The 26,246-nt window shown below is 44.6% G+C and overlaps 1 protein-coding gene across 1 annotated transcript in view; it reads left to right on the top strand.

The window, feature by feature from the left end:
* The first annotated feature begins 13,859 nt into the window (after window positions 1-13,859).
* RELN (reelin) overlaps window positions 13,860-26,246 on the top strand; it is a 262,132-nt gene continuing 249,745 nt past the window's right edge. Inside the window, exon 1 of the mRNA XM_054399823.1 lies at window positions 13,860-14,088. Within this exon, the coding sequence (XP_054255798.1) occupies window positions 13,860-14,088 (229 nt within the window). The remainder of the gene's footprint in view (window positions 14,089-26,246) is intronic.

The raw sequence follows: 26,246 nt of genomic DNA, 5'->3' as shown, positions 1-26,246 counted from the left end.
AGGTGCTGAGAGCACCTTACAGGAGGATTCTGGCTTCCCTAGAAACTTAGCCCATCGTGGTGGAGGTCCACAGTGACACTTCATCCTGGAGCAGAATTGAGATGTGGCCAGGATAGACCCCAGACCTGGCACCTTTGACCCTGCAGCCAGGAGTGGCAGGAGCATGGGATGTGGATTTACCCTGAATTTCAGAACTTGTTGGCAATTACCTACTGCTTTCTTAATCAATGACCTTCCATTATCATAGGTTATTTTTAAGGGCAGGTGTTCAGAGGCTGGATCACATGGTGTGTTTTCCTAGCACCAAACATATACCCACATTGGCAGACTCTAGAGAAACCATGAGTGGTTTTGCCCATGGAGGATTAAGCTGAACCTCATCCTGTGGTATTCACAGGGTCAGTGCTGGGGCTCTGGGGAGGCACAATGTGGACCAGAAGCATCATCCCTAAAGGCAAACAGAAGCAAACACAGGCAAACAAATTACAGGGGGAAAAAGAAACCGACAAAGACGAATGTAGCAGTTGAAATGTAACCAAATGTGTTAATGCAGGGTCAGACAAAGACTTAAAAAATCTTGTACTCAGGATATTAAAATTGTACTCCCTGGTGTGTACCTACCTGCACCTCTTTTCTAAACATTATTTCTGCTACATTTGCCTTGAATTAAGTAAGAGGCTTTTCATCTTCGAAGCAGTCAGACCTGCAATTATACCAACCCAAGTTTTGCATGAAGTAATATTTCTTCCTGCCTTAAACACATTTTGTGCTCAAAATGAACTTGTTAAATAGTCTGTCATCTTGTGTTTCCTTCTCTAAAGATGCGGACAACACCTGAATAGTTAATGAGCTGCAGTGCAGTTTAATCACAGTAGGAAAAACACTATTCCAGACAAAGAACAAAGTCCTCCTTTTCAGTTTCTCTGTAGCCTCCAACTTCCGACATAGGTCAGTGGGTCACCAGGTCACCCTGCAGCATGTGGTGTCCTCTGAGCATGCCCTGTTCCAACCTGTCCAAGCTCCAAAGGCTGCGCATGTATTTGGGGGGGCTGATGTTCCCCATTACCTTGCTTCACAAGCAGATATTTAGGCCAAAATGAAGTGGGAAGACAAGACATTGTGCTGCTACAAGTCATGACACAATGAACCTGGTTCTGTTTCAATGCTTCAGCCTATGTGGGGGCTTGAAAGAGCTGGATGCCTTACTCACCCACTAAGGAATTTTGTTAGGACATGGCTTTACCAGTGTATAAGAACATTAATGTGTCTCTGCTTATAGTCCTGAGCCCAGAGACTTCTTTCACGGCAGTAGTCACCTGCGTTCCCTTGCTCCCCTGGCAGCAGCTTTAGAGCCACACATGACAGTGTATGGCCTAAGCCAAATGTGGTATTATTAAAATAGCTTTTGTTCCAATACATTGAGCATATAGAAGGAAAAATATTTTCTGTTGGCTTGGTTGTAAGTTACCCTTTGTATAAAACATGAATAACAGTTCTCACCTGCATTGGAGAAAAGCTTTGTCCCTGGGTTCAGAGGCTATAGGCAGCCACAGCCCTGCTGTTATTTATTACTTTCCTTAACCATCTGTAGTTATGAAAATTTACTTCTACTTTGATTTTTCACAAACCCAGCAGCTTGCAGAAAGAATACAATTCATCAGTGGTTTTGTTATGTGTGTCACTGTAACGGAGGGCAGGAATGAGATACAGCACTGCTCTGCCACCTGGGAGCATTCTCTACCCAGCAGCGCGAAGGCAGCTTGTAACAGTGGGTGAAGTGTGTGGAAATGTGAAGAAATAAAGTGGTGATTGTGGCTGGGAAGTAGCCATTCAGGGAATTTAGCTCAGCTGACTGTAGTGAGTAAAGATGCTGTCAATAGCTCCTGGCACTGGCCAGTGAGTTATTGCATATGTGCTTTCCAAAATCCAGCTCCCTTAGCACAGAGCTGTATTAAATCTACTGTTGCCTTTGTTGTTTTATCCCCAAAGAATATGAGGAAGGTGAATTGCTGACTTTCCTCAGCTTGCTCTGGCTGCAAATGGAGCTTCAGCTCCTCGGGGCTTTGGCTCAGGGGCAGTGAAGCAAACAGCAACAGCAGTTGAAGATGGAGCTGTCTCCCACCTGCCTGCCAGAGGTTACTGGGGCTCTGATGGTGTCAGCAACAGAAAATATCTGCCCGAGTCAGCTCAAGCTGAGGCACAAGGATGGAGCAGCAAAGATGCAGGTGCTGAATCAGCTCTGGTTTGGAGCTCAGAGAGGCATTACCAGCAGCATAGGGACAAGGAAGGACAGGAGCTACTTGAGCTACTCCTGTGGGATTTACTTAATCTGCTACATCAATGCCTGGAGGCACCTTTTGCACTTCTTGCCCCACTTGTGTTTTGTTGACCAATGATCTTTGAAAAAAGAATTGTAACCTCACTACTACCCACCTGAAAGATCAAATCTTTCTGATCTTCATGTTAATTTGATTAGCGATGGGGCTTGGCTTAGTAAACACAAACTAACAGTAAGTCAAATAGAGGCATCTTGCACAAAAGCTGCTATTTATGCTCAAAAGAATGAAAATGACAGAAAATGCAGGAGCCAACTGCAGTCCTCATGGTTAAGTCCTTGCTGCATGTGTTGAATGTCAGGAATTGTATACTTGAAAGTCTACATTTTTGGTGCATGAGGGAGAAAATATAATAGACAATAGGGTGCCATGGAATAGAATAACATAGCCAGGCAGGGTCTCTATGACTCATGCCCAGAAGATCTTTCCTCAGGAGTAGGAGTCATAATAACCCACAACAAACTATTGTAACCCACTGAATGTCACAAGTGTCTCTGAAGCCTCATTAACTTCCCCGAGCAATGATTTTTCTATGACATTGCATGTTGCTTTACTCTGTGTCAAATGTGTCTAAAGGCACTACCTTGACTTCCTTTCCAGAAATTCATCTGAACCACTTGTTTCTCATTCTCCCTCCTCCGACCCCTTTCCCAGGACTGGGTGACGCCCTCTTCACTTCCAGGAGAAATGACAGCAGCACTCTGTGGCTTGTAACAGTGTTCTGGTTTGTCTCCAGGAGTCAACAGTAGGTGGTTTGTGTTTTGGCATTTCTGTTTCTTTCTATAACTTTTCTAGGTGATTTAAAGAAAAGAAAAGAAAAGAAAAGAAAAGAAAAGAAAAGAAAAGAAAAGAAAAGAAAAGAAAAGAAAAGAAAAGAAAAGAAAAGAAAAGAAAAGAAAAGAAAAGAAGAAAAAAGAAAAGAAAAGAAAAGAAAAGAAAAGAAAAGAAAAGAAAAGAAAAGAAAAGAAAAGAAAAGAAAAGAAAAGAAAAGAAAAGAGAAAAGAAAAGAAAAGAAAAGAAAAGAAAAGAAAAGAAAAGAAAAGAAAAGAAAAGAAAAGAAAAGAAGAAAAGAAAAGAAAAGAAAAGAAAAGAAAAGAAAAGAAAAGAAAAGAAAAGAAAAGAAAAGAAAAGAAAAGAAAAGAAGAAAAGAAAAGAAAAGAAAAGAAAAGAAAAGAAAAGAAAAGAAAAGAAAAGAAAAGAAAAGAAAAGAAAAAAGAAGAAAAGAAAAGAAAAGAAAAGAAAAGAAAAGAAAAGAAAAGAAAAGAAAAGAAAAGAAAAGAAAAGAAAAGAAAAGAAAAGAAAAGAAAAGAAAAGAAAAGAAAAGAAAAGAAAAGAAAAGAAAAGAAAAGAAAAAAGAAAAGAAAAGAAAAGGAAAAGAAAAGAAAAGAGAAAAGAAAATCATACTTTGATTTCTGTATCTTCTTCCATTCCTAGACCATTTGACAAACATCCTTTGATTTTGAGCCAGACTTCTGGCAGGAGGACTCAGGCACTCCAGTCCCACTGGAAAAATACTCCCCTGCCTGCTTGCTGGGGTGCTCGGAGGTGGGACATGGGTGTTCCACTGCAGGAGAGTAGCAGATGGGCAAGAGCAGAGGCAGCTACAGGCTGTGCTGCAGTTCCACCTCCTCCTGCAAACCAGAGCCACCGTGATCTTGGCTTGATCACACTAGTGGTGGTACCTCTGCAGCACCTTCTCCTTCAATAAAAAGCCTGTGGATGGCCATTGCTCTCTCACTCAGCTCCAGGTGCTGTGCAGGCCATTTAGTGAGGAGGATGGTGAGGTGGACAGGCATAGGTGGTTGCAGAGCAGAGCCCACCAACAGCCCTGGGGCAGGGCTGCCTGTGCAGCTGCACCTACAACAGTGCAAGAGCAGCACCCGTGCCTGGAAACCAAGGATTTCCAGCTCTGTGGTGAGGAATTCAGCCTGTGTGTGCAGCTACCAAAGATAACTCCTTTTCTCTTATCTTTTTGGAAGGAGAAGCAAGGGGAAGGCCAAGAAATGAGACAGATAGTGTTGCCAGGAGCAGTGCCCTGAGCCCCCTGCAATGGCTGATAAAGCCATGTTGTGACCACAAAGCAGCAGAGACAACACCATGGCCCCAACCCCGCCTGAGAACAGGAGGTGGAGGATATTTAAGCTATTAAACTGCAAACTGTAGTCTCCCCAGGACTCTTTGAAGACATGACCTGCCTTCTCCTTAGGGACAGGAGCCAGTGGTGTGTTCTCTTGTGGTACACACCCTTTCAGTAAGGACTTTGAAGACAAAAAAAGACCAAACCCCTGTTCTTCCAAACAGCTGAATATTTTTTAAAAATTAACCTATAAGTCTGATTTTTAAAAACAGTCTTATTTTCCTTGAAAAAGTCATTTTATGGGTCAAAACTGAAGTGGAGGTGTCATTCCTAACATCCTTACTACATTCACATGGTCGCTGTGTGCTGGCCCCATGTTTTATTGTCCTGACGTATTTCTTTGATAGGGCTTGCTCTAAAACCCAACTGATTTTACAATTTACAAGTAGATGAAATGGATTAAATGACTTGGCAGCTCTGGAGAAGTAAGGCTCTGATGAGATATTTTCAATAATGAAGTGATTGGAAGAAACAAGAAGTTACCACTGGATTGTTTTCTCCTCCAGCTTTTTACCATGGCATCAGCCTTTTCACATCACCCATGTGTTGTTACCTTCGGGTTTGGGTTCTCCTGTGTCCAGATTGAAGGTCCCTGAAGCTGTGACAGAGCAGGTTTTTGCCCAGTGCACATCTGCGTAGGTTGCACTTGTTGCTGGTGATGCCTGGCTGCTCGTTACACCCTTATCTTCACCTTCTGTGTCCCTCTCTCAGTGCTCAGCCAGTATCTGCTGCTGGGCCACCATGAGGAGCAAAAGCTCGAGCCAGGCTCCCACTCTCACTTGTAAAGAAGACAGGAAAAAGAAGACAAAAAAAAAAAAAGAAATTTAGTGCATAATTGCAGTCACTGAGGGCAGCCAACACTTTAACCCCTATGTTGATGAGCTGAAAAATAAATCTGAGCATTTAGTTGCCCCAGAGACACGGTCTCACATAAGTTATGAGCTTTGACACCCTGCCCTGGGCTGCAGGTCGGGGAGCGTGGGGATAGCAGGACAGATGCTGCAGCCTAGTCACTGCCTGAGGACACCATCATCTCCCAGCCTATTGGTAGGGCTCCTGTCTTAGGGTTTGGATAAATTTGTGGGTATTTTAAATAGCTTTGATGCAGCTACCATTCAGTTTGTGCTTCAATAACATTTGAACCCACAGCCTTGAAAATTTTTGTGGTAGCAGTAAGCAAGCAAACTACATCCTTGCAAAATACTTGTGGCCCTGTGGGCTGCAGTTGTGTTCATTAGATAGAAGTGCTGAATCTTGGATCTCCATGCACAAGTCCACTGACACTTAAACACATGAATTGTATATTTTAGACATTTTAAATGCAGAGATAATAAGACAAAATCCTCAAAACCTTCAGTAAAATGTTTTTCCACATCTCTGCAAGTTTAGTGATCATTAAATAAAAGAGAAGAAATATCTTTTATAGACTTCCTCAGGATTTACATCCCACTTCCCTTCACAAAGTAAACTGTTAAAACTGTCCTGTCATGTTAACACTGTGTACCTTGGGTCCTTGGGGTTATTCAAGCTAGAATAGTGAAGCAGAGAGATAAATTAGGTTGTTAAATGGGCTACGTGTTTCTTTTGTGGCCACTGACATTTCAAAAAATTCTTCAGATAAAGGCTACCCACGATAAATATTTGCAAGTTAATGAAAGCCTTGGAAACTTGAGTTTGCAGATGTAACCCAGCATTTCTTCACAGAAATCCAGAGCAGCAATGGATAGTAGGAAACAATAGCCATGGGCATGAATACTTGTTGCAGGAGATGCCTCTTTATACGAGACATGTTTATTTAAAGTATGTTGAAAATCAGATTTGCAAAACAAGACTGAACACTAGAATTGTAAATGACCAGAGTCAAGAGGAACTTCCTCAAATACCTGTGCTCCTCATGTGGTGCTAATAGGGCACAGCAGCACAAACAGCAAACAGTATTTTCTCATGCCTGCATTGCATCCAAAGTTGTACCTTAAAGGAAATATCATCTAAATTAGGAACATATAAAAGCAAGAACCTTAATGCTTGTTGTCTATTTGCCTTCAGAAAGTTTAGGTTTTAGGCACAATAGATGATCAGAATAATTTTAAGCTCGAAGTCCCTCCCACTACTCTGTGTTTTAAGCATGAGCATAGTTTATTTACTGTAAAGCAATGTCTTGCAAATAAAATGTATAAGGCATCAAAGCATAAAAACTTTCTACCCTTTGAAAGTATTCACCCTTAAATTCTGTTATTATGCCAGACAATACAAAGTTGTTAATACTTGTCCCCTGATTTGGAGTTTTTTTCATCTTTTATTCTTTTTTAATGACTACAAGATTAATGGTAAATGTAAAGGTTTAGGATCACCTATTTGATAGTTTCAACAGTGTCTATGAAGAAATGTCTTTCTGAAAAAGAGAAATACTTTTAATATTCTTTTTTATATTCATATCTCATTAAAGTTAATAAGCAATAAAGAAATACAGGTTTAAACCCATTTGAATGAAAGTGTGTACAGTTAAATACTCTATTTTCAGAAGAAATCATGAGACGTCAGCTTACAGAAGATGCATGTTGTACCAGCCCACTGCAAAAGGGAGCAGTCAAACAGCTGCTATTGTTCCTACCCTAGAAAAAAAAAAAAATCTAAATCTCGTAATAACATAGGCATGGAAGATGCCTACAAGTTCACATTTAAGCCTTTGTTTAGAAAAGGTCTGGGCTCTACTTAAGAGCAAAGTTCATGTAACTGGCAAGGCAAGACTGCATTATTATCTGACTGTGGCAAGTCCTGAAAACAAAAAAGGGATTCATCCCAAATGGTTGTTTGGCATGACCAAGGCAGCCTCAGAGTGCCAGGCCTCTCTGGTAAGTCCCTGCATAAATAGAAGAAGAAAACAAGGAGGCTTCATGAACAGAAGACTTTGTTTTGGAAGAAAAAGCAAGATTGATTAGCTGCTAATTACTTTTGTCTTTCCTGTCTAGCATTTGCAGGGCAGATGCTTTAGCTTTGCTGAAGCCAAACTGCACTGCCACTATAGCTTCAACTTCACTGATAGCCCCAAGAGACACGGGTTTCCTCACACTTTAGTATGGTCACACCCATCCTTCCCATTTATTTCCCTCATTGGGTTTATGAAAAGATCCCATACACCATGGGATCTCTGAGGAAAGGCTTTCCAGACTGCAGTTAAAGTACATTGATGGTGCCAATGACCCACATATTGAGGTGGGCAGAAGAGGTTCACTTCAACAATTTGTTAGGTTCACTTCAACAATTTGTTTCTTCGGGTTTTTTTTGGTTTATTTGAGTCTATGTCTGGGACAAGAAAGGATGGAATGGAATGAGTTGGGATGGGACACTTGCCTTGAGTATCTTAATTTGGTTGTGTGCTGTGGTTTCAGTGTGAGCGTTTGCTGGGTATATTGCATTCCTCATCTCCAGAAGACCAGCTGCTGCACGGTAAAACTCAGCCCTTGTGTCTCAGGATGACAAGTACATCTGAGTTATGGTGTCTGCTGGACCCAGGGATAGCACCACTGCCAGCGTGGCAATGCTTCTTCGAGGGTTTATGGACAGTTTGTCCCCTGTACCAGCTGCAAAGAGTATATCCTCTGCACATCTCTCATCATTCTCCTCTAGCCATTGGCATGTCTTTCTTAGCAAAACTTTTCACAGACTCACAGAATCACAGAAACATTCAGGTTGGAAAAGACCCTCAGGATCACCAAGTCCAACCAATAACCTTACTCTGCAAAAGTTCACCCCTAAACCATATTCCCAAGCACCATGTCTAAAGGACCTTTAAACATATCCAGGGTTGGTGACTCAATCACCTTCCTGGGCAGCACATTCCAATGCCTGACCGCTCTTTCTGTGAAAATTTTTTTCCTAATGTCCAGTCTAAACCTACCCAGTCATAGCTTTAGGCCATTCCCTCTTGTTCTATCAATAAGTACCTGTGAGAAGAAACCAGCACCAGCCTCTCCACAATGTCCTTTCAGGTAGTTGTACAGAGCAATGAGGTCTCCCCTCAGCCTCCTCTTTTCCAAACTAAGCAGCCCTAGCTCCTTCAGTCGCTCCTCATAAGATTTATTCTCCAGGCTCTTCACCATCTTCATTGTCCTCCTCTGCACTCACTCCAGCACCTTGACATCTCTCTTGTATTGAGGTGCCCAAAACTGGACACAATGCTCAAGGTGTGGCCTCACCAGAGCTGAGTACAAGGGGACAATCACCTCCCTACTCCTGCTGGACAAGATTTTTGATACAAGCAAGGATGCCACTGGCTTTCTTGGCCACCTGGGCACACTGCTTGCTCATACTCAGTTGCTTGTCAGTTTGAACTCCCAGGTCCCCTTCTGCCAGACAGCTCTCCAGCCACACTTCCCCAAGCCTGTAGCATTGCTTGGGGTTGTTGTGACCCAAGTGCAGGACCTGGCGTTTGATCCGTTGATCCAATCTATCCAAGTCCCTCTGTAGAGCCTCCCTACCCTCATGCAGATCAACACTCCCACCTAACTTGGTGTCATCTGTGAACTTACTGATGACACACTCTATGTCTTCGTCAAAGTCATCAATAAAGTTGTTAAATAGAAGTGGTCCCAACACTGAGCCCTGAGGAACACCACTTGTGACTGGCTGCCAGCTGTATTTAACTCTATTGATCACCACTCTTTGGGCCCATTCACCCAGCCAGTGCTTTATCCAGCAGAGTGTGTGCTCATCCAAGCCATGAGCAGACAGTTTGTCCACAAGAATTCTGTGGGAAACAGTGCCAAATGCTTTTCAAAAGTCTAGGTAGACAATATTCAAAAGGCAAAAAAGACACAGGTCTGCTTTCTGTTGTCTGTTGGTCAAGAGGAAATACATACAGCAAAACCACTGCATGCTTGCACGGATGAGCAGAAAATAAACACTCTTGGTGGAAAGTTCTCACTTTGGGAAGCCCACTTTATAGTCTTTATCAGTATAAAAAAATCCAAGTTGCTTGAACTTGTCCTGTTTTCATACATCACATGCTACACCACAATGAATAAATGGTACTTGTAAACCTGGTACTCCATAGATATCTTATGTGCAGCTGATCATGTTGAAAGTGTAGGCAGTTTCCTTAATTTTTGTCATAGAAAGTTGTTAAAAGCTGTGGACAAGATTTGCATTGGGATTCTCCACATGGTGACAGTCACAAGAGTGTTTACCTATGTTCTTCCATGAAAAGGTTTACCCAGACCCAAGGAGTTTGGGCAAAGCTCCTTATTGCATGATGTTACTTAATAGCTCCCCAGCCTACCTTGACCCTTGCAAAATGGTCTGTCGTGGCCGCATTAATAAAGCAGCTACTCACCTGTTAATGTGTTTTTCAGTTCTCCTTTTGGGTGTGAGCTCTCTCCCTGAATGAAGTGAGCAGCTCTACTGCCTGAATAATCACTTCCATAAATTAATATGGGCTGCGGCCATGTCCATCTGTGCTGTGATTTCCCCCCACCGCCCATGCCTGGAAGGGGCCTGTACCTCCCAAGTAACTATTTACATTCCACCTATTTCATTCTCCATTGCAGACAAGTCTTTACTCATTTCTCATCTTGATATACTCCCTGTTGTTTTCTGCTAGCAAAGTACTGCACAAGTGGTGAAAGCCTGTGTTAATCTCCATCCTGCGGCATTGGATGCTTTCTGCCTGTAACAGGGGATAGTTGTAACTCACATGAAGAATCTTGGATTAGAGGAGTGTAAAAACAGAGATTATTAAGATTTTTGCAAGCTTTTATTTTGCTATGGGTAGGTTAGTCTTAGGAATTTTTCTTAAATAAGCTGCTTTCGTTTTATTAATACTAACATCTTAGCCTTATTGTCAATAGGAGAAGGATGAATGGGAAATGCTGGCAGAAGACATGGCATAAACCCCTCATCTTCAAAACCAAGGTAATGTATTTACTCAAAGCAGCAAGGGGATATGAAGCCAGTGCAGAATCTCATGTGGGGACTGGCACATGCTTGTGTGTAGGTGGTGGCCTCCTGCAAGCTGTCAGGTTCAGCCTGGTGCAAGGCTCCCTCCCTGCCCAGCCATGCTGGAGATTGCTCAGAGGCTGGGGACAAGTGGGACATGCTTGTGCTCTTGACCAGAACAAAGTCTTTCAGACCGAGTGAGGTTTGGTGTGATTTATGGGTATATCATGCTCCTTTATGATGAGTGAGACTGCACTGGAGCTGGGACCAGGAAGCGTTTTTCCTGTAGGCAAGGACTGGCAGGGCCTGGAAGCATCATTTGACTCCTTTCCTCTGATGCACAGGGCTTGGTCATAGCCTTCGCTCCCTGCAAACATAATCAGAAAAATGTTTTCCTGCTGTTTTAAGAATATACAAAATTGTGGGCTTTCAAATGCATTGGATCTCGTGTTTTGCTGACAGACACTATTAGCATTGCTCTTCTATACAAAGATAAGCCTGAAATGTGCAGGAGTTTTGGGAAGCACATTTTGACATGGATGGTTAGACTCCAAGGAGGCAGGTGTTTTGTCTGGACTAAATGTCTGCTAAATGCCTATAGCTGGTGGATGCAAGAAGCAGGGTTGCAGGTCCCAAATGATCCCTTGAGTCCTGTATCCTTGAATATCAGCAGTCCAGGGTTTCTGCTGGATTCCCCACCAACAAAGCCTGGATAAGGCGGCAGCCATGAAAGTGGGACTTCCTCATCCTGCCCTAAGAAGAAGAGGTTAGAGGTCTTGTGAAAGTGTAAGAAACAAAGGAGAAAGGAGCCAGTGAGGCAACATAAAGAAATACTGGAAGGAGGTGACTAAGGAGAGGCACAAGGCTTCCATTGTTAAGGTAATAGCACAAGTGGAGCCATTACCTTTTTGGCCTTGGTTTACTGAATGTCCTTCCTTGGTAAGTGACACACAGTTTGTAGAGGAAAGGAGTGGGCTGGCTGCGCTAAACAGTCCTGGCTACTCTGGATACTAAGCAGCCGGAAACAAAGAAAATTGCCTAAAATTCATCAGCAAGGGCCCTATCCAAATCCCTGTGACTTCAGGGAGCACTAGCCTGAGTGCCGAAATCCGCTGGCAGATTAGCTATCCCTATGCTCCCAAAGCTTATTTAGAGAATTATCACTCAGAGAAAAAAAATGAAAAGGCATTGCTGGCAACTGGTACGGTGGCACCCTGGCAGAGGCAGCTGGTGTCCCCTCCTTCTGCAGCAGTGGGAGCCCATTGCTCCTTCCCCTGCCTCCTCCTTTTTTAAAAAATAATAGAGCTGGCTATGTCTGGCAGCCCCCCAAACTGACTGGCTGACTTTCCATGGATGCTGGGCAGAGGGCACATGAGCCGAGGTGCATTTGCTCAGCTGAAGCCCCTCTGGCACAGTCTGGCCTCACTGGCGAGCTCATAGTGGAAGGAAGCAGGAGCACATGAAGGAGAACATGTCCCATTGCAGTAGTTTTGCCAGTGAACTTGCACATATTTTGCCTGCACAAGATTTTTGGCATGAGGAAATTGTATTATTAGTCTATCACTTTTACAAGCATTGAAATTTATGGAAGAGGCACAGATGCTAAAAAAACACAAAACACCAAACCAAACAAATATCCAAAGCTGAAAAATAAATAAGGCAGCTAAAAAGGAAGCCTTGGAGCCAGACTGACTCCTTGGTGGCTGCTGTGGAGCTCAGTTTCCAGGGCAGTGGCCAGGGACTCCTGCCAGCTGGAGCAGCAGTGGGAACTGCCCCATCCCCTACACCATGTACCACCAGTCCCTTTCCTCTTTATAGCAGGATCATAGCACAGTACATTTCTCCAACCAAACCAACAAGGAACATAACTTAGCTCCATTCCTAGTGAGGTGCAACCCAGTAAGATGGGAAACTGCAGCAAAGTTTTGTTGTTGACGGTGAACTTGGGCTCAAGGCAGAGCCAGTAGAAAAGGCAGGTTGGGCAGATGGCGAGGATGTCCCTTGGGCCACTGTGCATGGGCTTTCCATCAGCTGGGTGGGAGGTGGGCCAGCAAAGCAGCCTGTGCAAGTGTAGGGCAGCTGCATGGTGCCATCCACGTGGCTCACACCTCCATGGAGGGAACCTTTCCCTCTGGCACTGAAACCAATCCAGGAGGGAGCCCCTGGACAATGCCAATTTTACACTTCAAAAATGCTGGCAGGTAGGGTCTCCTTTCCGATTACATCACATCACTACTGCTCACCCAGCCTGTCTGTGGGCATTGGTTGGGATCCAGCAGCATGATGGATGCTTAAAACTCTGGTAGAATTGCTCCCATCTCCTGATGCTGTAGTCCTGCTGCCAGCCCTGCTTTGTTAAAAATGTATTCTTTAATGAATTATTCTACTTGCCAGTGTTTTGTGTTCCCACGGGGTTTGCTCCTCTTCCTGGCATGAAGGGCCTGGGCACACAATCTCAGGGGGCTGAAACCCCCCGTGCAGGACATGTGTGGCATATTAAGGACAGACATGCCCTTCCCAGGAACTCACACACTGACCTCTCTGAGCTGCAGGTCCTGCCTTCAGTTAGGGGGTTGCGTGTGCATGTGTGTGATTTTGAAAATGGTAGTGGAGAAAGTTCAAGCAAAATCCCCTCACTTTTCCTCAGCAGTGGGTTCAGGCACAGCAGAGGCAGGGCTGGGGAGAGGGGCAGGGCTGAGAGAACAAGGGCTGGGGCAGGCAGTTAGGGGCTGGACAGAGGGATGAGGACAGCCAGGCAGGAGAGCAAAGGGAGAGGGGCTGGAGCAGAGGGACAGAGGAATGAGGCAAAAGGGTGGATAGAAGTGGAGAGCTTATGCACTTCTCTGTGGGGCCGAGGGACAGAGACATGGAAGCACGGAGGGAGCAGGGGTAGTGACTCAGGTGTTAGGGCGGGGACCAGGGGCAGGAAAAGGGCATTGGCAAGGGCTGGGAGCCAGGGGCAGAAGCCGAGGCGAGAACACAGGAGCAGGGACAAGGCAAGGCCAAGAACCCGAACGCAAACAAAGGGCAGCCAGCAGAGCCCACCACGCAGCCCTCTTCCCCTCAGCGGCAGCACCGCACACCGGCGCGCAGAGCGAGGAGCGGGAGAAGCGGACGGCGGCGGCGAAGGAGGAGGAGGCAGAGGAGGAGGGGAGGGACCATCCCCTCCCTCCCACCTCGACACCGGGGGAAATAAATTATTCCCAGCCCTCGCACTCGTAGTTCTGTGCCCCGCACCCCGGCAGCTGCAGGCGGGGACGGCGCAGACTTCGGCGGGTGCGGAGGGGGCCGACCCTGCCCGCGCCACGCTCAGCTCCGCGCCCGGCGCCCGCCTCCCCACGAACTCCCGCGGGCCGCGGCGGGGGGCAGCGCCCGCCCCGTCCCGTGCGGAGCGGAGCGGCGCAGCGGCCCCGCCGTGCCCTGGATGCCCCAGCGGCGCCGGCGGCAGCAGCATGGAGCGGCGGCGGGGCGTCCCTGGGGGCTGGCCCTGCCTGTTGGCCACCCTGGGTGCCCTGCTGGCGGCAGGCCGGGCGGCCGCTCCCCGCGCCCGCTTCTCTCCCTTCTTCTTCCTCTGCACCCACCACGGCGAGCTGGAGGGCGACGGCGAGCAGGGCGAGGTGCTCATCGCCCTCCACATCGCCGGCAGCCCCGCCGCCTACGTCCCCGGCCAGGAATACCACGGTAGGTGCAGGCGCCTGCCGTGCCCGGCGCTGCGCGTCCCCTGGCCACGGGCAGGCGAGCAGCCGCCCAGTCCCGCAGCCGCGCAGGGGAAGGGCGGGGTGAGTGGGCGCCCGGGACGGGGAAATCATGTGCCGTGCTCCGGGTCACCTACCCCAACGAAGAGCTCCTCGGGGCGCCCCGACTGTGCGGGACCGCGTCTTCACCTGCCCCAGGCCTGGGGACCGCCTCCACCATCCCCCGTCGCAGCGTCTCTTCGACCTGCGGCTCCTGCAAGGCGCAGCCCACAGCCAGAGTAAATTCCGAGTCGTCTCTCCTTAACTGGCCCCAGGTCGGATTCAGCACCTCCACAGGCTGCCACTCGCGGGCCATCGTGGTGTGTCCTCGCAAGGAGCACAGAGCCAGCCTGTGGCACCCCGCGGAGGGGATGTAGGAGCCACGGGAGAGAGCGACGGGTCAGGCACTCACAGGTGGCTTTGAACGAACGTGTCCAGAACTAAAAATTAAACCTGCTTATGGTAAACGCCCAGGCTGAGGAGAGTAACTAGAGCAGGCAAAGCTGTTCGCACAAAGTAGGGTCTTTAGTGATATATTGGGTGAGAGGTCGCCCAGGGCTGACCGTGGCCTCGCAGGCGAGTCGGCTGCTGTGGAAAACTGCTTTCAGCTGCATAGTGCCCCTGTAAGCCAGCTGCCGTTTTGTTCAACAGCCTTATCACCATTTCTCTGTACAGAAAACTTCTATGTGTGAAACCTTTATTTAGTTCATAACTATGGAAGACCGCTTAAAGGTATATTCACTAATCCTTCCTCTGTGTCTGCCTGAGGTTTTGCGATGCTACATAGTAACACCTATAGCAATAAAAAGTCAGAAAAAACCAATAATATTTATTTAAAACACCTTGCTCAGAAACAGATAATTTTGCTACAGACGGAGTTAAAATTCTGACTTTGAATTGAAGTTTTAGGTAAATAATTGAATCATTATGTGAAGATTCTGACTGATTTTATTTTTTTTTTTACTGTAAAGACAGGGAAAACCCCCCAAACCAGATCAAATATTTATTTTCACACGATCTAAGGGGTCCCGAAGCTTTTATCTATGTATAACATTTAACGATATAGTTTTGCCAAATTAATAGGAAATGTTTGTTTATAAAATATTGGTGTTCTTTTAAACAAACCATATATGTAAATTACACGACTTCACCAGATGATTTTTTTTCTTTAGAGATCCGTGTCTTCTGTCCCACAGTGCACGCTCAGATACGTTAAATTGTGTTCAGCCTGCTGAACCACACATGTGCAGAGGGGGGAAAAGACTCTGGAATTTCCATCTTCCCCAAATTTGAGTGCTAGATTTTTAAAAATATGGTTCGGATACGTAAAGAAAAGAAACACCCTCTCGCCTCAGGGCTGGGGGTAGACAGCTGTGGGCAAGGGACCTCGTGAAGGGGGTTGCGGGCAGGGGGTTGAGGGGTGGGGTGTTTCTCCGGGGCTGCTCTTCTGCCTCCGGCGTCTAAAACTAGTGTTTGGATTTTAAAATACCAGCCTGCCGAGAGCCGCTCCAGCTGCGCGTCACCTTTCAGGTAACCGAAAGTGGGTTTTCCGATGCTGATTCTCATCCGACAGAGTAAAACACGGCGGCTTTTGAACGTCTGTGGTACGTCTGTGCCTCAGGGTTTTTTGGCTGCCTTCTCTCTTGGGATGCCGCGGCTTTTTTGGGGACGCTACTGTCCCTCTGCCCCGGCTGCGCGCCGCTGCCCCGGCTCTGCGCGCCCCCGCGCTGCCGCTACACGCCCGCGAGCCACCCTGCACATTCACCCGTGGCTGCGGCCCGGCGCGCTCTGTAAAGTGATGGCTGCTGCACCTTCACTGCTGGTTCCGCTGGTCCAGGTGCCCGGCTGAATTCGCACCGCGGTTGCACTTTTCCTCCGGAGCCGGCGGTGTTGGCGCGGCTCAGCCGCAGCATCTCTCTGTCAGGGGCCGACATCTGCGCCCGGGGCTGCCATCGGGCTGTGCGGGTACCCTTCAAAGCCACAGCGTCAAGAAAGCGTGAAGAAATTGGGCGCGTTCTGAGGGTCATACTAATAATTCTTACTCAGAGGAAAGTCCGCAGACTGAACTTGAAAACTTTATTTACACATCACAAGGCGTAGGAACATCCCGGGGTGAGCCAGCTCCCACCTCCCCTCTCACTTGTAATGGCGATTTTTTCAGTTCTGTGCACGGTTACACACGCACCTGTGCTGAAACAAGGCAAGAAACACTGCCTGTTTGCTACCTACAGTGCAGCAGACATACCTTTGAGCTAAGCACACTCACTTGCTCAGATATTTTGTACTATCTCATTTGAATATTTTTAAATATAACAATTATCAGTGTTAAATATAGCACAAGAAAAAAAAAAAACCACACACCAAAATATGTAATCTGAAGAAACAATTTGAAGTAATCTGGGCTTTTGTCTAGTGTAGTTTAATGTTACCAAAAAAATTCCAGTCTGCACTGGCTAAGCATCTATTATTTCAAAATTGACCTTTAAAGATGGTCTTGTGGGGGGACAGAGGTGGAGCTCTAAGATGCAATACAGAAGCACAAGAGAAAGGGAGCTTTACATATGCACGATGCAAATTCACCTGCTCAAAGAGTACGTAAAAATACGCTGCTCTGACTCTGCAAGTTCCAGTGAGGCTCCATTTTACGCTCACTGCTCCATCATTCAACAGGGACAGGTGACAGCAGCATCCAAGAGAAAAAATTCTGTTAATCTGTTTAGATAATTCACAGCTGGTGTAGCTGTGACACTGGCTCTCCACTGTTTACCCAACTGTCCATTAGGCTGATCTGCACCTTGGGAGAGGGACAATGTTTGGTGCAAAAGACACTTGGTTGGGAACTAGGCGAGCACAGGACCTTCTGCAAGTGGCTTCTCTGACACACTGAACCCGCACTTCATTCCCTTGTGCCTTTGAATTTCGTAAGTAAAATGAAGGCAATAATATTCCTGACTTTGCACAGTTAAATTAGATACTTTGTGATTTAGCACTTCTCCCCTAAGCCTTAAAAACACTCCAGAGTTGGCTCTATTCCTGCAATCAGTAAATATTTTAAAATGCACTCACTAATTGAATAGGACCAGACCTATGCTGCATATAAATATACTCTTTTGTATACAGGACAGACCTGATAAATTGGTAAACAATTTTATTACCTTTGGCAGACTTTTATTCCTTGAATGAGTTTATTTCAAATTTAATTAAGCCCTTGAGCTGGCAGAGCACTTAAGCACTGGCTCAAATGCAAACTGACGAAGTGTGCACTGGTTTAACGTAGGCACCTGCTCAGCTTCCCTCTAGCCAAGTGGTGACTGCATGTTTGCAGAGCTGCATCAGGGCTGACTTGGCTTGTTTGTAGCTCTGCTGGTAGACAGCAAGGATCCTGTTTTGTTTTTCTCCTGGGCTTTCCACTGTAATGTACAGAGCAGAACATAATTTCTTCAGGGAAAAAAGGCAAAAACACTATAAATTGAAAATTTGTATGCAAGTTCTTTTGGGTTTATTTGTAATCTGCAGTCAATTTTGATTGCATATGTCAATGTGCCTTTGGTGCTGAGAGCATGTGCCATGATTTACAGGCAGATAAGTACATTGGAAATGCATACAGAAAAGAGGATAAACTTGACTGAACACTAAGTCATCACTGCACTTAATCACAGAAATCTAAAAATGAACAGTCAGATTTGTAGTGTTTAAAACATACAAATGGAGTACCTTTGCACTCTGTTTTTTCTTATCCCTTTTTGCTGTCACTGCAACCAACATTTTTCCCAAGGTTTCAAATTTAGATCTTTTAGGAACTTTGAACTATTTTCCCATGATTGATGTTAAAACACATCATTCTACCCTTAAAATAGTTTTCTTTAATAAGATTTGAGTTTCTATTTCACTCTTCATTGTTCTTTATTTTTCCCCCAGAATGTATTAACCTTCAGTCCCCAAATGTTATCAGTTTCCATCAATGACTGTTACTATTCTTAGTTATGCTGTATATTGTCTGAACCCATTGCTTTGATAGGCTGTAAAAAAGTTCTCAACTATTTTAAGAGGTAGTTACGCACTCTTTCAGCACAGATAAAAACTTGTTTAAAGTCTGGCCAATTCCATCTTTGTTATTAATCACTGTATTTAAGAAATACAGAGTGTGACCTAATACCTGTTTTCATTTTGGTTATTTATGTTTCTGGTACCTACTTGGTCTGGTGGGCATTTTCATTGCAAATTCTTATTGGTCAAATGATTAGAAAAATATATATATTAAAAATACTGGAGTCTAAAGTGAGGAAGGGGAAGAAAAAAATACCTGAGGAGTAAGCAGTGATGCTGCTTGAGGTATAAGAAGGATTATAGCTGAGTTATACATACTTTCTCTGTCAGTTATGGTGAAGTGTAGAAAGTTTTAAGTGAGCCAGTAGAAGTAAAGAATGCACAGGAGGTGAGGTCAGTAATAGTTCATTGGTAACAAAGAACAGATTTTGACCCATGATTTCCCACATCAGCCTGAGAAGGATGTCAATTTCTGGAATTTTTTGCAGGGTATTCCCCTCAAAAACTTCCATTCAACCACCTACACCTTCTTCTGATCTTTGGAACAACGAAGGCTTCCATCACCTTTTTTGTTTTAAATTAAAGAGATGTGTGGAAATGTTTGGTCATGGAAATCCAGTTAGCTCCAGGAATTATTCTATAATTCTTAACGGACACTTAAATTAAAAATGTGAGGCTGGCAATAGGTAACAAGGGTGAGGGAGTAATTAAGAATAGGGAAGATCCTTGTTTTTGAAGTCTCTTCTTTGAGGTCCCAGGCAATATTTTGCAAATGCATAAGGGTTTGAAAATCAAAATTTCATCTGGGGTCAACTTTTACAAAAATGTCCTCATCCTCCAAAGCCCCCAGAATGCACTGTAACTGCTCTGCTGTATTTAGGATTTTTCTTGCATAAACTGAAATATGCTGATTTCTGAATACCTTGGCTTTTTCTCTATGTGGACTGTTTGAATTTGTCAGATCTGAGATTAGTGAGTGATTGTGACTTCCTAAAACTTGACGTTGGCCAATGGATAGTCTATCTTCCTGAAGCTCTTGTCTGGCTCCAGGGTCCATGTGATGTGTCTTTGCAAATTTTATAAAGTTGTGCTTTTAAGATCTCTTGACTAGAACCAATGAAGGATGCCAACCGTAAAAGAAAAAAGTAGGCAAGGTCACAGCTGGCAGCCTCTTCCAAACCATGTTTCGTTAGGGACTGTGTTAAATTTTAACAGGTTCAGCTGTCATTGTTCGAATTCATGGGCCAAATCACTGGTCAGCAGATGGTACAGCCAAAGACGTGGTCAGACATGGGATTGATGAAAGGCTGTAGAAGGTCCACAAAGGCCTAAATGAGCCTTTCTTGCAAATTTGCTGAAGAGATGTAATCTCTGGTTAAATCCTTTCTCTCTTCACCAAGCTGCTGCTCCCCCCTGCAAAGGAGACTTGATTGCCCCAAATAGAAATCAAAGTCAGCACAACATGCCAGCGTGACCCACATTTGTCAGGTGACATCTGACAGTAGGACAGAAACAGCATTATGGGTACTATGGGTCTGCATGAGGCATGTCTGTATACGTTAAAAAAAGTGATCTCTGCCTCAGTGAGTTCAGTGACCGAGGCTCAGAGCTCCCTGTGAGAGCTAGCATGTGTGAGCAGACCTTTCCCACAGTGTGTCACCCAGAATTGAAGTCAAGGAAAAAGGGAAGCCCATAAAAGGTGAAAGGGTTCAAAATTCTGTTTCAGTGGAGGCTTTACACATATTTTCTGCTTTTTGAGTTTAAAGGACAGATTTTTTATTAGGTATAATTTATCTGTGGAATTCGTTGCTGAAAGCTGTCTATGCTAGCAGCTTTTAATTAGAAAGTTAAACCAAATATTTTTCTTATAGAGAATTTATAGTTGTAAATAAATATAAGTATGTATAAACCAAGATATAAACTTCCTACCTCAAGGCCTGAGGTGACTAGTAAATGATTTATAAGTAGGTTACTGTGTCGTGGTGGCATGTAGCATGTTTCTCCAATGTTTCCTGCGCTGATTATTCCACCCAACCTGTGTTGGTTCATTAGGTAGAAGGGGGTGAGACTGTCAGACTGACAGCATTTCTCATTTTCCTTATTGTTCCCTTGATCTGTATTTTTGAAGGCAAAGTACTGCAGTATTTTATGGTGGTGCAATACAGTATTTGCACATCAACTGGTTGAAGCACCATTTTCAATCCGATAATAGCTGTGGTGATACAACTAGAGGGATTCAGATGCAGCTTTCATTTGTGTTGTGTCTCAAGCCCTACAGCTGTGGTTAAGGTTTGCCATGAGCGTTTGCTGCATGGTGAGGGAAGGAAATGGCACTGTCTTACCTCTGAGAATAAGCAACCTTTCAGACAGGCCCTTGTTAAGAAAATTTCAATAGTCTCTGATGAGAGGTTCGGTCTTTTTAACATGCTTCCTTTCTTTGTGTTAACATTTCCTCCCTTTTCATTGAGCATGAAAGGTGTACAGAGTGCAAATATGTATGTTGAATGTGTAATTCACACTTTTCCCTTCATACTTGTGACTAGCCTCTAGGATAAACATGGGACAAACTCTGGCAGTGCAACTTTCAACACCTGTTAAAGCCCAAGCACAAACTGCTTGTGGAAAAGACTATCCCAGTTTGTAAGACGATGCCTTCTTCTTAGCCAGGTTGTCTTTGTTTCCCTGCCCCCTACCAGGTCAATCCTGGAAAATTAAAGTCATAGCATGTGTCACAGTTTGTGTGGCATGGGGTAGGTTGTGCCAATGGACGGTGATGCCCATGGAGGCAGAGATCTCCCTGGTCCATGCCTGTGGGACTTTCTCCCAGATGCCCCCATGGGTGACTTTTTTTGTTTGTTTTAATGTATCTCTCACTAGAGCAATTGCCTTCAATAAGGCAACGTCAGAGAGGTCATGTGTGCTGCTTGGAGCAGGAAAACCAGGGTTGTGAGGGGTACTAGGGTTTGTGCCTGTTTATTCCACAGCCCGGAACCAGGCATTACCTCTGTCCTTCTGCAGCTGCAGAAGGTATCCAACAGCCAGGCACAGGGCCACAGGCTTCCTGCCATCACCTCCTGCAACCGTTTGGAGCAGCTGATGCCTCCTGAGCACAACACTGCTTCCCGAGCAGCTGGGTTAAGCTTCACTTCAGACAGAGGCACCTGTGGACTTGTGAATCATCTCACCAGCTCAGGCATCACCTGTGTCACTCCAGACTTCCTGGCTGTAGATGTTGGCTATTCACCCTTGTCCTGCTGTTGTCAGCATGGCTTTCTGTTTAGGGAGACTGCGTGATGTACGTGGATTTTGCACACCGGTAGCCATCTCGACAAGACTGCTCTCCCTCCACCTCAGTGGGATCCCTGGTCTTCCCAGGCAGTAAGGACATCCCCGACTGCACCCTTGTAATGTTTCCTCATGACTCATTGTAGGCAATGCCCTTTACATGAATATCTCAGTCTAGAAAGGAGGAGGCGTCTGGGGGAACTGGAGAAGAATGGCCTGTGAAAGTTGCAGAGGAGCAAGTGAGGAGTTCAGACACTCCCCCAAAGGCTTTTATTGCAAAGCAGAGGCTATTTTACACAGTCTTTGCAAGGACCCTCTTGCCACATTTTTTCATCCTGGAAACAAAACAGGAGGCTGTTCCTGCTCCTCTCTTCTTTGATATTAATATTGGTTGTGAGAGTTTCACAAGCATCTCCTTGGAGGGGAAGTCAGTGATACTTTTCCAGCCCACACGCGCTGAAGTTCAACCTGCAAGAGCCCTGAGTGACAGCAAGTGAGAAATCCACTTCAGGTGCAAGCTTGAACCTAAGTTTTTAAAAAATTCCTTTCTTTCAGACTCCTATCTTCTTCCTAAAATTGTGATGCAGGTTTTTCAAATTGTGCAAGTGCTTCAGTGCTGTGTCTAACCCAGTTTCCCATGTCCCCAGGGTGACAAACACCACGCAGGGTATGCTGCAGGACGGGTGCTCCTCATAGACCTTTCCTGAAGGGATGTCTTGGCCCACTCCCTGAGAGGGAGGTGATGTGTCAACCTGCGGGACAACCTGTCCCCACCTACTGGCTGAAGGTCCAAGTGCCATCAAGGGAGCACATCAGATGTATGGTGGCCTATCATGTCTCCAGCTCTGTCCCCTCCTCTTCTCCTGTGCCTGCTCAGGAGAGGGAGCATCTCCAGAAGACAGTTTAGAGTATTTGATTGAGATGCCTGGAGTGAAGTTTGGTTTAGGTTTAGTGGATGAGAAATGCTTCTGGGTGTAGGGGTTCACTAGGTGTTGTGAAGCCATGTGTAAAACTATTGCTGTGTCTTCTGAGGAAGACGCCTGAGAGCATGCAGGCGTGTAGCGTGGTCTGTGGCTTGTCTCTTTGGTTTCGCAAGATACATCATAGGGGGAATTGCAAGGCCCTTGCTTTTCTTCAGCAGGGTGAGCAGATGAATCTTCAGAGGTCAGGCTGAAGATCTGTGTACCTTTCCCTGAATAGCATCTACTCACATGTATGCATGTCTGTGGCTGCTTGTTTCCATACACATTGGGCTGAGGTGATCGAGTTATAAACCAGGCAGAGCTGAAATGCAAAGAGCTCTTGCACTATACTTAGCAAAATTATGATTGTCTCAGACTAGCCAGAGCTATTTACTCCTCCCCATGTCTGCTTGGAGAGTAGTTTTGTAAATACATGGGTATGATCTGACAGAACTGTAAGACAAGAAGAGGGTCTGCCTGCCAACCCCAGTTCCAGCTGTAACTGTCTCCAACTGCTCATCATTCCTTGCTGCCATGGGTGTATGGACACTGGCACACCATCCTTTGTCCCCTTTGTCCCCTTCCAGTACCTGGCTGTCATGTGTTTGTACATAGAGTGGTGAAAAACACACAGTGTAGAGGGCCTCACTGTTTCCTTCCTTCCACCCCTCCAATGTAATTTTCAACAGTGCAGTCAGATGATCAGAAGTCGGCGAAGCAGAAAAACCGCAGTCTATACAGAGAAGTCCATCAAGCAAACTCCCTTTCATGCACAGGCACATATATGGGAGAAAATGCTCTTTTGCCCTCCTTGTCCTGCTGCATCACATTTGCAGGTGGTTCCTGGCTTGTTCCAGTTTGGATTTGAAGGGATTTTTGTGTCGATTGTCCATGGGTAGCGTATGTACAATACTCCATAGGGATGTATGGGGAGATACATCTGATATCTGTTCATGTGCTGTGCCCATCATAACAGACAGGGGGGAAGGAAAAGGGAAAGAAGAAAGCATGCAACATTCCCTGGCCAGAAGAGTTAGAGAAATCTGGGAATATTCTGCTCTATATGGCTGAGAGGTAATTTGTGGTCACAGTATTCAACATGTCTGATAAAATATTCATAAATGAGTTAGAAAGGACACAGAACATCATCTTTCCTATGTAGGTTTCCTGTTCTTTTTCAGAGGCACACTTCATGGTAGAACTGGATCTGCCTGTATGGGTCTTGTGTGAGGAAGCTGTTCCATGCTAGAAATGAAAGCAATGAGTAGATGATCTGAAAACAGCAGCATGACCCTCTGTGGCCTCTCTTCGTGTCAGGCCCTGGGATGTGAGAAGTCATTTATCACGTCACGGGGCTTGGCAAGGTCTCTGCCATTTGCCTTCCACTTTTCCCACTGCTCCCCAGGACAATACAATAGATAGGAAAGAACAAGAAATATAGATAATATTTATCTTTCTGGCTAAACAGGCTGTGGTTTCCAGGCCACAATAACCTTTCAGTGTTCCTATCTCACAGGGGAAATACATTGCTAGAAAAAAACAACCCTCTGTCCAGAATTAGACACATTCATCTGGACACTGGATGAAATGATTGATTCTAAAAAGTGCAGAGAGAAACAAAACAGCACAACTGATCTTTTGATCCTGATTTTAAAAAGTGCTGCCCAGCCTGGCAGGGCAGCAGTTTGTGGGGATGTCCAGGTACCAAAATTAAGTACCATAAAGTGCTGCAAAAAAGTTCTTAGTATGCTTGAAGAAAGGACCTCTGGCTAAACTCCAGTGGTAAACATTTTTGTAGATCAATTCTGACTCTGGTCCAAAGACTGTAGCCTTCAGAATCTCATTCTAATTAGTACAAATATCAAATACATCTAGTAAAAGTTTTCATTCTTTCCAATTATTATAGTTGATTTGCTGATGACTAATACCTTATCAGATAGTTTTTCAAGTTGATAGGATTCTTGCATGCAGTGCAGGACTTTAGAACTGATTCAACCAAAACTGCTACATTTGTAGTAATTTCATTTAATTGTGGTTTTGTGAAGGATGAAAACTGATAATGTATTTTAAAAAAAAGTTAAATGGAAAATGGGGGGAAGGGAAGCATTTGAAATACCTTGCTTATATTTTCAGAACAAAGTTTTTATTTTTGTTTTGGAAAAGTATCTCAATTGTGAAACTTACTGTGAAAAAAAAAAAAGTAGCCTTATAATCAGAAAACAAAATGAAACCTTTCTGCTTGAACAAAATTCTTTATCTAATTCTTTTGGGTTCACTGAAGATTTTCATATTGACCTAACTGATATTTTAATTTATTTTGTGTGTGTGTGTTAAACCCCTCAGTACTTCTTTTATGTTACCCAATCTGATCGCTTTTTCTGTCTTTTTCTTTTCATTTTGGTCGCTGAACCAAAACTTGAGCAGTTCCACTTCTGACAAGTTGACCATTTAATTTCCGGCCACTGAACAGATCTGATTCAGACAAGTCACCCCCACCACTCTCCTTGCATTTGTTCCCAAAATAAATTACAGAAGAATAATTTGCTCTTTGAGGCACTGAAGTGCAGTTGGTAGCAATACTGACTTTTCCAAGGTAACAGACTCTTATTTTCTACAGTGATGCCTGTGAGTGTTATGTGGCTTCTGGTGCATAGTTTGACCACAGTTTTCTTTACATCTAGTCATTGTTTAGTGTTCTTTTTAAACAAAAATGTTTTCCCTTATTCAGTGTTCAGTAAAAAAGGTGGAAGAAATCTGTCACCTATCTCCTTCTGGATGTCTACAGTTAAAGGATATTTCTTCTTCCAAACTTGAAAATCTATCATAGTGCATCAATAGAACTTGGATACATTTAATTAGAAAAATAGGTCTTTGTGTCCTTAAAATTGTATTTTTTTCAAGGAATAGTATTTACAGGGTTGTCAACCTCAACCAGAAATGAATTGCTCAGAGCAGGTTTGGAAATTGGCTGTGAGACGTGCAGGTTTATTTAAATCAGGGAAATGATCCACCTTGTTCTTCATTGCCCTGCTTTTCCCTCAACATATAGCTAATGCAGTTATGGAGTACAATGGAGTTACAATGTAGCTCTGATGTTTACAGAAATTGCCTCAACCAGCTGAGATGCAAAAATGTGGTTTTAGCTGGGGCTGGCAGCAGTGGTCCCTCCCCAGCCTCCGGCAATGCAGATTACTCCACTGAGCATCTGTGGACCTTTTCACTCAAAGAGATCTAAGTTTTGTTTCATCAAGTGGTAGCAGATGTTAGGGAGCTTTAATGGCATTCATCAGTGAATGGAAGCCAATGTGATGGCATCTGGCTGTATTCTTAGTACAAATTCAAATTGGTTTTTTAAACTCTAAAGTGTCTTTGAGCCACGGTGGTGGTGTATTACACTCTGGCTACTCTTCTTTTGGGACCTTGCCCAAAACTCTGATGCCCAACTACCCCCAAGTGCCTTTTTCCCAGTTAGTGAGGTTACAGCAGGGAGTAGATTCTCCTGCTGTATGTAACAGTTTCCATTTGAGAAAACACACTGTAAAATTAACTGTTAAGAAACACTATTGAGTGATTCACACTGTAACTATTAACCTTTCATTCCAGATCTACCATGCCTGCACTTGTGGCAGTTACTATTATCTCCATGCAAACAGTCAGAACCCTTTTTTCTCTAACTGATGTATTTTGTCTAGAGCATGAAGATTTCTTATGAGATACAGAAGTTGTACAGATGCTAGTAAGCATACCTCAAATCTCTAAGCTGACCAAATCATTGATAAGCAACTCCTCAGAGTGCTCCAGCTTCTAACAC

The sequence above is a fragment of the Indicator indicator genome, chromosome 3 (genome assembly GCF_027791375.1).
Source record: "Indicator indicator isolate 239-I01 chromosome 3, UM_Iind_1.1, whole genome shotgun sequence".
In the NCBI taxonomy this organism is placed as follows: Eukaryota; Metazoa; Chordata; class Aves; order Piciformes; family Indicatoridae; genus Indicator; species Indicator indicator.
The sequence above is the reverse complement of the archived record's forward strand: the minus strand, read 5'-3'. Positions and strand labels throughout refer to the sequence as shown.